Source organism: Balaenoptera musculus, chromosome 20 (genome assembly GCF_009873245.2).
Source record: "Balaenoptera musculus isolate JJ_BM4_2016_0621 chromosome 20, mBalMus1.pri.v3, whole genome shotgun sequence".
Lineage (NCBI taxonomy): Eukaryota > Metazoa > Chordata > Mammalia > Artiodactyla > Balaenopteridae > Balaenoptera > Balaenoptera musculus.
The window spans coordinates 45,967,667-45,983,398 of record NC_045804.1 but is presented as its reverse complement, the minus strand read 5'-3'; the positions used below and the strand labels follow the sequence as shown (position 1 = coordinate 45,983,398).

General features: G+C 50.3%; 1 protein-coding gene across 7 annotated transcripts in view; it reads right to left on the bottom strand.

Moving 5' to 3' along the window:
* The window catches only part of VPS53 (VPS53 subunit of GARP complex), a 146,869-nt gene that overhangs the window by 4,471 nt on the left and 126,666 nt on the right, over positions 1-15,732 (bottom strand). Inside the window, exons 22-27 of one of the 7 annotated variants that reach the window (XR_005017675.1) lie at positions 13,463-15,653; positions 12,681-12,868; positions 12,540-12,584; positions 12,253-12,382; positions 4,252-4,322; positions 1,597-1,842 (exon numbers count right to left, since the gene is read on the bottom strand). Coding sequence is in view for 1 of the 7 variants with exons in the window: in XM_036835522.1 (XP_036691417.1) it covers positions 15,483-15,653 (171 nt within the window). In the remaining 6 variants the exon portion in view is untranslated. Of the gene's footprint in view, positions 1-1,596; positions 1,843-4,251; positions 4,323-6,740; positions 6,857-10,370; positions 11,926-12,252; positions 12,383-12,539; positions 12,585-12,680; positions 12,893-12,990; positions 15,654-15,732 lie in introns of those variants that run through there. The other 6 variants (XR_005017674.1, XR_005017676.1, XR_005017678.1 and 3 more) reach the window with 6 other exon arrangements.

Here is a 15,732-nt window from a genome sequence, read left to right as displayed (position 1 = left end):
CTGTGACCAGAAAGCCCAGGATCATCCCCTCCATAGAGAATAAAACTGGGTACGTGCGGTTGTGCTGGAGGTCATTCATTCAGGACCTGCGGGAACAGATTATAAAATCAAGCGTGCACAGTCCTGGATCAATGGTTCCTGCAAGGACATACTGTAAGCAATCTTAGAGATTGGGCCAACTGTGTGGCTACAATTCCCTACCCCTGTTGACCTCACCATCTGCACATCCCAGACTGCCCCCAACCCGGGGCATCACGGGAGGAATCTAAGAGCTTCCTGGGGGTGTGGAAAGGCGGTCTGCTGGCAGTGGCAGGACTCGGCGCCCTAGAGGGAGTTTGCCCACCAGCATTCCCAGGTAGATCCTGAGAACTCTTCCCTAAGCTTGGCCAGCTGGGAAAAGGTGTCCAGGAAGATGGCAATTGCTCCCTCTTCCAAGGTCATCAGTCCGGAAGAGGAGGATGAGACTGAGGAAGGTCATCATGCTAGGCCAGTGCAGCCACTGTCTCCACCAAAGCCTGGATCGTTGTGGATTGTCTTGGGAGGGATCGCCACCTGGACCCGCTAAAACATGGAATCTAGGGGGAGCCCTGAATTGCCACCTTCTGAGGGGAATTCTGAAGGGCTTAGATTACTCACATTCTGACAGAGATCCACAGAGACATCAAAGCTGCCGAAGTGAGCAAGGGAGTGTGAAGCTGCCAGCTTTGGAGGGTCCAGGCAGATCAAGGGGACACCTTTGAGGCACCCCTTCCTCCTTGGCACTGGGGTCATCAAGCAGGTGGCCCAGGACTTCACGTGGGCATCTCAGCCATCAAACTGGACCCAGGAAGCATCTATGTCCCAAGCTCCAGCCTATGACAGTTCTGTCTGATCCCCAACATAACCTCTCCCCAACTCCAGACGAACATCTTAGTTTAATAGAGATCAGGACATCCCCAGGCCTCAGGACAATTGCCAAGGAGCTCCCAAAGTGTAAGATGATTGCATACCCTGGCCTCCTTCCTTACAGAGTAGCCCAGCACTGATATACACACAGGAAACTGGAGGGGCTTGAAGAGGAATTCAGCCCGGGGACCTGACGCTGACGGAGAAGCTGCACCAAAGTCTTCCCCTCCATGGTTCCCAGAACCCTGCTGAGCCAATCAGAAGACACCTGGGACCCCAGGTTTGTCCTCTCCTGTCCAGACTGTCTTCAAAGAGCTCAAAGATAAGCTGGAGCTGACTGGAAGCTGCTTGGGTTCAGAGGAGAACGTGCAGGGCATGCCCGGCCAGGCCCAGGTGTCCTGCCTGCACTTGCATCTCCGTGAACTCGTGGCAGTCCTGGTGGAGATGAGCAGAGGGCTTCTTACAACAGGAACCATCTGACTTCAGGCTGCCCATGAGCGCCCCTGGGTGGGAGAGCCATGCAGCACAGACCCTGGAAGACAGCTGTGTTTCGTCAGCCCTGAGCCGTGAGTCCGCACTGCATATCTGCTACAGTCCTTGGGAAGAGCCCCACGCCCTGGGCTCATCATTGTCCTACATCTTCTGCCAGATTGTTTTCCAAAGGACGTTTCTTAAAAAAAAAAAAAAAAAACTCTAACCAAGGCTTGGGAAAGACAACGGATTCCACTTTACCCCCTCCTGGTCTGGCTTCAAAGACAGGCCTTCTTTTGAGGAGCATCTGGGTTGCACCTAGAAATCAGGGGTGAGTTGCACAAAACGAGACCACGGACCCTGCCGAAAGAGTGGCCTCTCCTCAAAGCTGTCCTTTCCGCGCAGCCATCATCCCCTGCCTGGATCACAGAGACTGGTGTCCTCATAGGACTTGGCTTCTGGCCCTGAGGCCTCTCCCAGCAGGGTCTGAGGAACAAAGCTGCGTCACAATGAATGCCAATCCTGCATTTTCCCTTCTTCTCCACTAAATTAAGCTGATGCCCAAACGGGAGTTGAGTCAGACAAGAGCAGGGTGGGACCCCCCACAATGGCGGCTGCTTATTGTTTTTGGAGCAGCGCGCTGGCGTGTGCCCAGGGCCCTAGGCACCTTGTGGTTTCAGCCCCCTGGGTCTCCGGGCTCCGGAAACCACGAGGCAGTGGCTTGGCCTTAGTATTAAACCAGGTCCCCCCTTGCCTTCATATACACCCATGTCAACCAAAATGCTTAAAAAAATAGGACTTTGTTTCCTTAAGTGTCTTAAGATTAAGGTTACTGGTTTCAAAGAGCATGGAAAGGGAACTGCCATATTCGATAAAGAAAGAAACTGCATTAAAAAGATGTACTGACACAGCCCAGCCCACAGGAGTCTGTGCACACATGCGTTGGTGAGCTTGGTTCATACCTCTGTGCTCCCGGGACTCACAAAGGTGGCCTGAACCGGAGGCCAGGGACACCAAAGGCTGGCCATTTCAGAGCGAAATGGGCCTGAGGGAACAGGCTCCTTTTCTTTCTTTCTTTTTTTTAAAAAAAAATTTATTTATTTATTTATTTATAATATTTATTTATTTATTTATTTATTTTTGGCTGGGTTGGGTCTTTGTTGCTATGCGTGGGCTTTCTCTAGTTGCAGTGAGCAGGGGCTACTCTCAGTTGCAGTACACGGGCTTCTCATTGAGGTGGCTTCTCTTGTTGCGGAGCACGGGCTCTAGGCACGTGGGCTTCAGTAGTTGCAGCACACAGGCTCAGTAGTTGTGGCTCACGGGCTCTAGAGCGCAGGCTCAGTAGTCATGGCGCACGGGCTTAGTTGCTCTGCGGCATGTGGGATCTTCCCGGACCAGGGCTTGAACCCATGTCCCCTGCACAGGCAGGCAGATTCTTAACCACTGCACCACCAGGGAAGCCCCCAGGCTCCTTTTCTGACCCCTCACCTGGGAGACCACCAGGTCAGGTGGAGAGGTGGGATCTGGCCCAGCCTCAGTGGCGACGCTCACCCAGACACCGAATGAAGCTTGGGGTGGAGTCAGGCCAGTGACCCCTGTGTGGGGAACCCGAGGACCCCAAATACAGGCTCCACCCTTGAGGCCTCCTATGTGTAAGCTGAGAGCTGTTCTCCCAAACGCTCCCTAGTTACACAGAAAAAGGGCCGTGGCATCTGCAAAATAAAACCCAGATGGGATTTTGCAAAGAGCTGGGGCTCACGGCCTCGTTGGAACGGCATCAATACACTTGCACTCCTGGCTCCGTTCTGCGTATTCACACCAGACAAGGACTTGCAGCCCAGAAAAATAGCCCTTAGTTGAGCAACTGAAGTTAAGACCCTTGGCTCCTTGGCTGAAGGACGTGATAGAAGGGTGTGCAGGCAACAAATGGCCAGTCTGCACGGCCACTCTCCAAAGGCAGCCTCCAGGACCCCCGGGGGATTTCGGTCTGAAGGCTGCGTGGGAAAGGATGGAGAGTGGGAGCCCGGGGGTGGCCAATTGGCTCTGCTGTCCTTCCCTGGAGCCGGTGTCCCTAAGTGCATTCCTCTCCTCCCCCAAATTCAAAGCAGAATACCCACCAGCGGGAGGCGGCTGTGGTTTGCAGCTATGTACTGTTCGGAACTCCTGAGACTTGCTGAAGACATTTACATGCCTTTGAAGAAATGTTTTTCAGTTTTGAGGAAAATTAGCCAGGGGTCGTGTAGGAACTTGAGGTGAGAGAAGAGGGACCAAGGAAAAATTCCATGCGTCTCATGTTTTCCCAGGTCGTATCAGCTGGGGGTTAACTGGAATTTTATTGACTCTTGCCTTGCACTTCTGCAGGATGACCCCAACCAATGACAAGTATTTCTGGAGATCTCTGTCTCTCATATGCTCATAAATAAATCTGGTTATATGCAGAGGATGCCTGCCATTAATTTTCTTTTCCTTTTCCTGCACCCACTGCCCCAGCCTCTGGTTCTGCTAAGTTGGGTGACAGTGCCCCACACGGCAGCCCTCCAACAGGCTGCCCTTGCAGAGACCACCATCAGCTCCACCAGGCACTTAGAGGGGCTGCAGCCACGCCACCGCTGTGGGTACCAACGCCCCGGGCGCTGTTGCCAGTGCTGGTGGCGGGGGGAGGGCTACGTAGCTCGGAGGTGCCGGAGCTGTGCTGTGGTCCGCAACGAAGTGCCTCTCGCCCCTTCTGGTTGCGTTTATAGGGTGGTCCTGATGCAGTGCGGCTTCCTTTATGCCTGCCTCCCGCCCTAGGATTCAACTTGAACCGTGCAGGTCTGGGCCAAGAGACAAATAGTAAAACAAGCAAGCAAAAAACCCCTTTGAATTCCAAATCCCTCTCCCCTGAGCCAGGCTTACCCTTCTGGGCCCTTCTCTTGGGATTTCTCCAAGATGCTTCCAGGTCCTGCATGCAAAGAGCGCGTCTGGACCTGAGAATGACGGGGATACTTGACTTCAGTCCCAGCTGGGCCCCCTGCCCCACCAGACACCCATCAAATATCACCCAACTCCCATCCCAACACCTTGCTTTTCAGAGACTGAAAGGTAGACTCTGCTATTTCCAGGGATGCCTTTTTTAGCATCAAGGCTGTCTGCCATCTGAGAAAGGACCTTCTGCTGTTAGCAGGCTGTGTTGGAAGCAGAAGCTTCTAGAATGTCAGATATCATCATCTTACAAACGCCAAGACAGGGCACAATTCTACCTATTCTCCACGCTTGTAATAAAAAGAGCAGTTAATATGAGCTCAGCCCGGGCCTTCCATCACACACGGACATTAAGGAATCTGGGCTTTGTGTTCCTCGTTGAAAGACTGTTTATCAGCAGATACCCTGTTCTTGTTCCCCAGAATCCATTTCACCTCTACTCCCAAGGCTGAGAGCTCTTACCAAAACCTGCTCTGGGTTAGAGTTTTTGGGGTTCGTGTGTGCTCTCCTGCTAGACCCATTCATTCAATCAGCACCTACCAAGGGCCTACTTTGTGCGAGACAGAGTGTGAGAGCACAAAGGGAGCCTCACCAGCCTGGTGGAGAGAGGGAGGTGAAGATTGGGGGAAGATTTCTGGAGGGAGTGACACCTGTGCTGATACTAAAGCAGCAAATAAGGAACAGGCAGGCAAAGAAGGGAGGAGGAGATGATGACCAAAGCTCTGCCATGAGGTCTCTGAAGATCTGGTCATCCTTCTCCCCTGGCTTAGATTCACTGAGTGGAGAGCATTGCAGACTTGACAAGTGCCCCAAGTTCACTGCCTCTGGAGTCAATTAGCTCCATTCCCGGACATGCATCCTGCAAAGTTGTTGCACTGGTGACAAAGGGAAGCAAGAGTTAGGGTGGCTGGTTTAGTCCAGCTGTGCTCCTGGAAATGCCATGTCAAGGACACGGCAGCAAGCTGTTACTTTTCCTTTTGCACTTGTCACGGGTGTTGTTTTGTGACTGTACTCTGGCATACAAAATATTCTCTTTTTATTTTTTTAAACTGAGCTCAGTTTAGCTTGTAAACCCCCAGTTTCTCTCTAGACCGGAAAAGTGTCTTGCTCACAGTATAGTTCTTCTGGAAAATGACCAGTGGCTCTTGGGTAATTACTACTCTCATCCTTCCCTTTTGCCTGGGTGGCATCTGGGGAGGCTTCTGTAACATCACAGCAGCAAGGATGGGGTGGCTGGTGGTGAGTGTCTGGTCCGTGGTCATCTTCCTACCTCTCTGGACACTACAGAGGAGAAATTTGCTCTGCTTGGCCAAGGAATGCCACCCTCTGCTTTTTTTTTTTAAATGGCACTGGTTGGCGTTTGTGCCTCTACAACGTAGTTTTTTGTTTTGTTTTGCTTTTTTATTTAATATATTTTTGGCTGCATTGGGTCTTGGTTGCTGTGCATGGGCTTTCTCTAGTTGCGGCGACCGGGGGCCACTCCTCATCGCGGTGGCTTCTCCCGTTGCGGAGCACGGGCTCTAGAGCGCAGGCTCAGTAGTTGTGGCGCGCGGGCTTAGTTGTTCCGCGGCATGTGGGATCCTCCCGGACCACGGCTCGAACGTGTGTCCCCTGCATTGGCAGGCAGATTCTTAACCACTGCGCCACCAGGGAAGCCCCACCCTCTGCTTTTCATGTCCATATGCCACCTGATCTGTACCCTAGTTGTCCCAGCCTGAGGTCTCTTCCAATGAGCTGGCCCTTTCATTACTTCTGGGAGCTCAGGGAGCTTGGAAGCCATCACTTCCCCATGATGGGGTGTGAGGGACTCTGTGAGGTGTGCCCGCCCTTGGGCCCACCTGGCCGGACAACACTCTCAGACACTATCTCTCCTCCTCAGGTGCCTTGTTGAACACCTCACTTCTCTACAGGGACTGCAGTCTCCCAGGTTAATTGCTGGAAGCCAGGCAATGGCTTCTAGGTCAGGGTTTCCCTCAAACTTATGGGGGTTTCTCTTATACTGGGGCTCAGCCCAGAGTGGTAGGGTTCTGGATTTCTTCTCCATGACCTTCCAGCCTCAAAACCAAGTCATATTCCCTCTAGTTCTTCCTTTTCTATTGATACCTGCTGGTCAAAATCCCCCCTCCCCTCACCTCTTTTTTTTAAAATAAATTTATTTATTTATTTATTTACTTTTGGCTGTGTTGGGTCTTGGTTTCTGTGCGAGGGCTTTCTCTCTAGTTGTGGCAAGCGGGGGCCACTCTTCATCGCGGTGCGCGGGCCTTTCACTGTCGCGGCCTCTCTTGTTGCGGAGCACAGGCTCCAGACGCGCAGGCTCAGTAATTGTGGCTCACGGGCCCGGTTGCTCCGTGGCATGTGGGATCTTCCCAGACCAGGGCTAAAACCCATGTCCCCTGCATTGGCAGGCAGATTCTCAACCACTGCGCCACCAGGGAAGCCCCCACCTCTTTTTTTTTGTGGAAAAAAATGTTTATGTCAAGATGCACTGTCCCTCTGCTGATGGTGCCGGCTGTGTGCAAAGTCCTCCAGCATTTTGGCTCTTAAAATGTAAAGGGTAACTTTTAGAATAAAGGACAAAAACAAAGCAAAACGCCATTCCAACAATTCTTGTAACTCTCGTGGCTTTCAAGACTTTCTTCGCTACTATAGAATCACAAAGTCTCTACAGGAGTTCAGAAGCTAAGCGTTTGAGCTGTTATCTCCAGAGCATCACTGCCAGAAGACAGTGCATACAGGGAGCCCTGCCTGCTGATGGGGTCTGGGGAAAGGGCAGAGATAAAGAACAGAAGGGATGCTCAATTGAATATCAAACTCTACATACAGCAAGGATGACCGCTGCTTTCATGAGCGAACCAACAAAGCATGTCCTCTAGGAGCCCTGACCATGAGGGAAGCCATGGGGCTTTTGCTCAGTTAGAGTGGTTTCTTGCAGCAAGACACCGCACTGGTTGGGTCACATTTGGTTTTGTGCAATGAAAGCCAAAGGGGAACTTCTGCTTACTGGGTTTCTACAGATAGAGCTGCAACTACATCCTCTCAGTCAAGAAGCAGGAAAAAACATCTAGGGCAAGTGAGGATGTGGAGAAGAGGGTACACACGTACACAGGGTCGATGGCAGCGTGCAGCATAACAATCTTTGCAGAGGGCATTTTGGCGAGAGCTAGCAACATTTCAAATGTGCGTGCCCCTTAATCTTTTAAAATGGGAATTGAACGATTTTAGGAGAGTAGCCTACAAAAAGGTGGGCACAAGTAAGCAAAGATATTTACAGAAAGATTTTCACTGGCGATGTGTTTCTCATTGCCAAAAAATAGAAACCTATTTGTATACTGATAGGAGACTGGCTAAGTAAACGATGGTCTATCTCAACTATAAAACACCATGTAGCCTTAAAAAGAATGAATGGCTCTATATATGCTGAGGGAAAAGATATCCAAGATTTCTTGTTTAGCTGTAGAAAAATATGCAAATATGCTTAATATTAATTTTGTTTGCAAAGTGCCCTCCCCACACAGTGTAAGACAGAGAAAGTCTGGAAGGGGAGTAGGACTTTTGATATATTTCTATATTGTTTAAACTTATTAACATGAATACTGTGTACTTTAAAAATGAGTATTATTATTGCAATATTTTATAAGGTGAAGAAAATAGAAACAGCAGTGCAGAAACACTCAAAATCACTGGGGTTAGCAGTCATGAGAGGAGGTCAGTGGAGCGAGCCTTATGCCAGCTTCTTCGCAGAAGCCCTCAGAGCAAAGAGGAACTCCGTGGGCCCGGCTGGGAGACCACGGAGAAGGGCTTCCCCATGAGGAAACCCCACCTGCCAGGCCTGACTGGGACTGAGAGGCTTGATTTGCTGGGGCAACTTAGATTTTTCTCTTGGTTTCTGTGACTGGTGTTTGTATAATCATTAAGAAAATGTTTTACGATTAACTAACCATATTGGTTGACAAAGAGAGTTGTCAAGGGTGCCTGACTCTAAGGCCTTGAGACTGAGGAACTAGGAAAAGGAAGGGGGTGCCCTTTAGAGACGGGGAATTTCAGGAAGGGAGCCGAGTGTACCTGGAGATGCTCCACGCAAGTCGATGATGGGACCTGCAAGCGCACTGGGGTCGGCTGAGGGGGACGGACAAGGGCTACAAATCTGAGAAACCTCAGAAGGCATAGCTGGTGTTTATGCCTGGGATGGGCAGAAAAGTTCTCTGAAGGAGTCTGGAGTGAAAACCACAGGAGGCCTAAAACCTTGGGGCTTAACCACAGTCAAGGTTCAAAAGGAAAAGAGCGTCAGTGACGGAGACCAAGACATTAAGGGAGCCAGGGAAGCAAGGCATGGAGGGAGTGAAGGGAGAATTCCCAGGGGCAGGGAGGACTCACCAAATCCATGGAGAGTGCAAAGACGATGAAAGTGCGGCAAGAAGGTCATCCTTCCAGAGAAGTTTCTGGAAGGCAGTTGAGATGGATGCTGATTAAGAGAGAATGCACATAGGGGCTGGAGGTGATGGCTGTAACCTTTTGTTGGAAATGGTAACAAAGGCCACAAGAGAAGTAGCCCGGGGGCCTGGGAGGGTGGGTGGTGGGAGATCAAAGAAAGCATGGAAGCCCTGGTTCACTTCTTCAGGCAGAACGGAAAAGGGGACAAGCTCTGAGAAACTTGGTGGGAGTGGAGGAGGGGGGAGGAAGGGAGGGGTGGGACTCCAGGGAAGGCCAGCCAGGGAGGGTGGAGTGGTGAGTGGCAAGTGGGATATAAAGGTGGCTTGGATTTTGCCATTCCTCTGCACAGTGGAGGGCAAGCTCATGACTGGAACTCTCGAGGTCTCAGTTTCCCAACTGATAAATGAGGAAATTTGACCAAAGTTCTAAAAACAAATAAACCCACATACCACCCAACGCTGATGCTCCAATTCAGAGCTTCCCAACTAGAGAGCTGGGCCGTGGCCGGAGTGCACAGCAAATGCCCACGTGGCTCCCCTCAGCCCTGGCGAGCCGGTTGGCCGGGGCGGGGGCGGTCCCCTGAAGCAGCCACAGTCCCCAGGCCCATCAATATGGCCCAGGCAGCCTCTTCAATGGGTTTGCCCCAGTGTGATGCCAAGGGAGCACAAATGTCATCATTTCTATGCTTCAAGTCCTGAAAAGGTTGGGAAGCATTGCATGTACACAGACAGACGTGCGAGGCCTCAGGCGTAAGATTTGGGGCTTGTTGGGATTTTGAGAGAAGGATGGGCTTCCTAGCAAATGTTGCCCTAGCCCCCTTCCCCAGTTCCGGTTGCACAGTTTTGTTCTTAGAAAAGAGCTGCCTCGCACAGGGGCGGGGGGTCGGGGGTGGGTCCTTGACCTCTGATGTCCTCTTTCTAAAGGCGGCAAGGCTCAACTCAGAAGGTGGCCTCCAGCGTGACTCGGACAGGATTTGGGTGACAGTTCAGGGGTGGTGGTGAGTGGGTTGTGGACCTCAGATGAAAAGCTGCTCTCTCCTGTACAAAGGTGACACCGCCAAACACCTCCTTCCCTCTAGCAGCAGCCGCTGATGAGGGCAGCAGCTTCCAAACTGACTTCTGTGGAACCTGGAATTCTTGAGATGTTTTAGGGGGCAAAGGAGCTCCACAAGGCTTTGATTCTAACCTCCCTTTAAGGATGCATACTTTAAGCCTATTCTAAAAACTGAACATTCGAAAGTAATAACATAACATGCAAATGTGTCATTGGTGCAAATATAAGATTTTACAGATCCTTGGTGTGTTAACCTGCACTGCCAGAGCTGTTCCGTCCACGGAGGCCTCAGGACAAAGAGTCCTTGTCACATCTGGGTAACCAAAGAGTATCTGGGATTGGGAGGAGGGCTTGTTTAAAACAAAACTGATACTGTTTGCAAATTCTTAGCTGGATTAAATCAAGATTTCTCTATTCTATGCAACCAAAGCAAAACACAGAAATAAACTGGATGCTGGGGTTGATGCATATCAGTTGCCATCCATAACCTTAGCTTTAAAATGCTTTCTATTTAACTGAAACAGTTTCAGTGTTCTCACTGATTTGCTTTGAAAGATACTTGAACTCACAAAATATATTAATAAAATACTTTTATCTATTCGTAGAGTGAGAGTCCCATGTAAAGCCTGGGTCTCATAAATTTGAAAACCACTTGTGAAGTGCAAAGAGCATGGACGACACCAGTCCTGGCTCTGCTACTCACGAGCCACACAGCCTTGGGCACATCATTTGCCCCCCAGGCTTCCAGGTCCACAGCCATAAAATCATACCCACTTAACAGGGGTTTTGGTCCAATGAGGTCTCTTAACTATCCAGGAGGCAGTAAATACTCAGTTCCCTCCCCACCCAATAGCATGGAATGGCCTGGATCTCACAATCAGGTATTCTTTGCATGCCAGACAGTAGCTGGGCTGCAACTATGGCCCAGGGCTTAATCCCCTGGGACCATAAGGCCCGTCAGCACCCTTCTCTGACGACTGAGCGAGCCAGCCAGCCGAGGGGCCAACACTTGGGATCCGTTGAGAGCAGTGCCAGGGTTGCAGCAGGGCGTGGGTATGAGGTTGGGAGAGGGGGTGTCTCTGTGTGTGCACTCATGTTTTCTTTACACAACACTGGCCATTTTTCCATTTGCCTGCTAAAGCGCTTCGGTGGCTGCCCCAGGAAGCCCAATCGCAGGACTTTAGTCTGTGAAGAATTCCGTGGAATGCGGTCTCTTCAGCAGGTGGTGCGCTTCCCCTCTGCTTGAGAAGGGCCTTCCTTTTCCATCAGCACAAAGCAACCGAGCAGAAGAAGCTGGAGTTTCTCTCCACCGTCTCACCTGGTGCCCCTGAAAGTTGCAGCCTACTTGGTAAATACTTCTCATGGCCCCAGAAGTAAAGGGAAGTTTTGTTGAGAAGCTGTTCTTAATTTCTCACGTGTTGAAGAATTACCCCAAACAGGAGGAGGCACCGGCGATTGTGCAAATTCTATTTGATTGCTGAGCAGAAGCTACCAGAGCTCTCAGATTAAGTGATAAACATTCCTAGGGGACAAAGCATTTACACAGCTTTTCCTCTGAATCACTCTTATCGCCCAGCATTCTCTGTATCAATATCCCCAAAGGGGATTGGAAGAACCAGGCGGGTACTTCTCAGCTGATTACAGGGATTCCGCGGGCCTTGGGAAAGGTCTGAACATCTTTGAAAGGCAACTGTGAAGTAATCCGAATAGCTGGTGAACTTCTGGCTTCCCTGTTAGGTCTGCCTGTCCCAAGATAATCTCGCTTAGCATTTTCTGGGCATTGAAGGTCCAAAAAAAAAAAAAAGAGTGCAGGCAAGAATTTTGCCCCTGCCAGGACTGGCCAGTTGAAATCAGTTCTGTGGACACCGGACACCATTTCTAAAGACATGTTTTTTGGAAAGCAACCTTTGGCAATCCTTCTCATTTGCATTCAGAGGAAATGTGCCACATTTTCCGCAACAGGCAGTCCAGCCAACACCACCGGGGAGGGAGGAAGCTCTTTTCTCAAGTGTCTGCAGGTTTATCCCTAAATGCTACGGAAATAGCAGCTGCCGGGGCAAGGGGAACAGAGGATGGAGAGTCTTTTAAAACGCTTGAGTAAGTCGGATATCCCAGGCAGCAGACCTAAAAAGGCAAAGGTTCCATATTCCGGTGCTTGCTTCAGATGCGGCCTGCACGCAGCAGCAGGCCGTGTCGTCACATGGCCATCCTGTTCAAGTGAGCCCAGGGACAGAGCAAGCGCTGTGGCCACCCACTTGGGGTTCAGGCCTGGCGAGTGATAAGGAGCAGGTCACATTTCACACGGCCTCGTGGCTGACAGAGCGTGTGCACAGCTGGCTCTTGTGTGACCTTCACGGCCCTGTTAATTATACGCGCCCCCCGCCCCCTTTCATGGATTCTGAAAACTGCTTTTGTTTCAAACGGACACATTCTTTATATCCCACTACTTACCTGGTTATGTATGTGAGAAGGAAGAGAACCTGGCAGGTCAACCATCTGGCAGCGTTCTTCTGGGTGGGGTATACGGAAATGTTTCTTTTCTCATCAGATTGATTTCTGGCTACCCTATTGAAGTGGTGAGCTGGTGAAAATAAAGAATGGAAACTAGGGAATGATCTTGAAGCCAACCTAATGGAAGCGCTGCCACAGATTTTCCAGGGCTGAGGGGAACATCAGACTTCCCCAGAGGTTCACTGCAAAATGCCCACCCAGCTATTAAGGAAACAGGATTGACTTACTGTGCACAGGACAGAAGGCCTCTGGCAGTCACATGGAGAAGCAGGCTGTGATTGGAACCGGGGGGCGGAGAAGGGAAAGTCAACGGGATAGAAATTCGGAGCACAGGGAGGATTCCGAATCAGAAGCAGAACGCTTTATACCTATTTACAGAGGGTTTCCACCACTGCTGGACATGCTGGGACCTTGCTGATGAACATCACGTTCCGGTTTCGTGCTGTCAGGGAATGGGCGCATCTCCACCAGGCAGAAGGGCAGACGCCGAGAGGGGAGCCCGGGCTTCACGGGCTTCACCGGCTCGCTAATTCTTTCCCATAGCCTGTTCTGTTTTCTGTCAACAGTGAGGAAATACATCCTAGCAAATGACATCCAGTAATGCTTTAATTAACTGTAGTATTTTATGCTGCGATATGCACCACGAAATCACTTCCAGATGGGGGAAAAATGAATGATATTTACACAAAAAAGCAATCCCTTTATTTCCAGGAATCGATATCTCCCAAAGGTATAGAACCTTGAGGGTCCAGGGGGCTTATTTTGATAAATACTAGAAAGAGACTGGAAAAGTTTTACTGTGTAAAACGTAACAGTACTCTTTCTGCACGCCAGCTTTTCATGTGTCCTTGTTTCCAAGGCTATTGTTTAAATGGCCCAACACAGTTCTAAGGATTTTATTTTTAGCAATCTGACTTGGAGGAGACAAGAAGTGTGAAACACTTGCTTTCACCCTCAAGCAAGTTGGTTATTTTGGAGATTTCTCTTCCTAGAGAGAGGAATTACATTTCCAGCTGTGAACTTGTGGCATTTTCCCTAGCGTTCCGTAAATGGGGGACCAGGGCTCCCTGTCCAATGGCAATTCAGGACGGGCTGGTGTCACGTCCCCTGCAACCCCTGCTCGCTCGCCCTGCCTGCCCGTCACTCTTACATTGGTCCTTGGATGTCTGCTTTCCGTCCTGTTCCACCTGCACCGAGGAGCTGCCCGAGGCATGAGAAAGTCAGCGCCCTTTCCTGGGAAAGTCCCAGGTACTGGGTCTTTGTTCTTCAAGAGAGGGAGGCGTGGCAACAGTTAGCTTCAATTCCAGAACTGAATCTGGAGGTCAAAACACCCCGTCCATGGTGGTTCCCGTTTCCCTGTTATGATCCAAACAGAACTTTCTCCAGCCTGGGCACCTCTAACTAGCAATCAGGTAGTCTGTCCAGAGTAAAAACAGCAGTGAACTCTTTATCAATTATAAATTACGAATATTTATTTTAACCACATAAGGTGACTTTAAGTTTTTTTTTTTTTTTTTTTTTTAAGGGGCTAGAGAAAGCGGAGGGAAGGAACCGGTACAGTATCTATATAATTTAGCTGAATAACAGAGTTGTTAGCTACTGTTTTTATCAATGAGTGCTCCTTTATATATATTATTTCAAAGTGACAGTAATAAATAAACCTTCTGTTTGGGGCTTGATCATCAAAACAAGAAGAATCCTAGTCAGTATGGGGACAGCATGATTTCTGCCATGGTCCCTACCACCAACACAAATTCAAAACTCAAGCTGCTGGCTATCAGCAAAAAAAAAAAATCTTTACCATTTGGGTACCAGCTCAATTATACAGTAATTACACTTGCTTAGAGTCAGAAAAAATATACATTTATGAAAATGTGCAATAGGAACCCTTCAATAAAGCAAATTTCTGTTACAATGGTTCTTCACAAGAAGTAAGCATTATAATCACCTATGGAACTTTTAAACCTAGATGCTGGGCCCCACTCCAGACTTAACTGATTCACAATCTCCATGCATCTGTACTTGTAAAAAAAAAAAAAAAAGAGCCCCAGGTGATTCTGATGCAGACCCCCCAGATGAGAAACATGCTCTGTCTGTACAGGACGCACACAGGGCATGCAGCGCCCATCAACGAGACACTTAACGTAACTCCTACTGACTTCTGCTGGCTCCTTGGAGACTACTGACAGTGTAATAAATCAAGAAAGCAACTTCCCTGGCTGTGACCACCACCCAGGGGGCAAAACAGCAGCTTGACATCTCAATGCCATTATGGAGACTTCCAGAAAATGACTCCTCGTGAATGAAACACAAAGAGAAGTGTGGATCTGTAAACACTGAGAGTGACAAGAACCAGGTGTGCGAGTCCACTGGGTTTCCAGCTCCCAGGCCGAGGACAGATGGCTGAAGTGGCTGTTTGGAGATGGGCCCATCACCCCTTCTTTCAAGAGTGGGAAGAGAATGTTAACCTCAATTAGCTCAGGCTGGATAACTTTACCAGAGCCACACCATGGCTATCTGCGCAGAGTGAAATCTATCGACTGAGCTGCCCAGGTGCCCCCCCCCCAGCCCCTTCCCTGCCCTTCCAGCGCTTTTCTTATTTAGCCAGCTTTTCCTACTAGGGCTTAGCTAAAGGCCACACCTCTTTCTTCCGTCACACCTGTAATCTTCCACTTCATCACTTGGGCCCTAGAGCCAAGCCCAGAGGACATCTCTTAACCTCACACAGCTGCAGGTGGAGGAAGGGGTGAGTTCCAGGCTTTCTCACCCACGGTGCTGGGATAGAAGCATGGAAAGGAACAGGACCCCATGCCAGAGGGTGTGACTGCGGGGGTGAGGCTACAGAGTCAGCGACAACTGGACCAGTCGGGAGCAGCCCGGGACAGCAAGTGAAGCACACGGAACCTTCACCCCAGCTGCCGCTGCTGCAGGAACCAGGGACCATCTCGACTGCCTTTTTATAATCTGGCTGTTACCCGCCTTCTCCGATTAGGACAGGAACTAAGACAGGACGTGGGAGAAACATGTGAATGACCCAAATGCCCCAGGAAGTTTCAAGACTGATGATCTGAGAGTCGGGGAAGCACAGGAGAGGTGGGGGGCTTCCGGGGATCTGGGTGCTGGTGGGGGGGGGGTCACTGGCCAGGGGGAAAAGTGCCCCTTGGACGCTCCTACAGTCTCTTTTTAATTAGCTTCTCCAGTTTGCGGATGCGAGATGACTCCTGTTCTGGAGTTGGAGCCAGGAGGGACAGCGAGCCGGAGCCTTCGGGCCCTGAGGGCGGGGCGGGGAGCCTCTGGCGGAAGAGCTCCAGCATGCTGCTCTGCTCGCTCCTCTTCAGCCCCTGAGGTGGAGAGAGAGAGGAGGGTGACGTCAGCTCTGGCCCCGAAGGGCCCGAGGGCAAGCGCAGTAACCGGTATTCA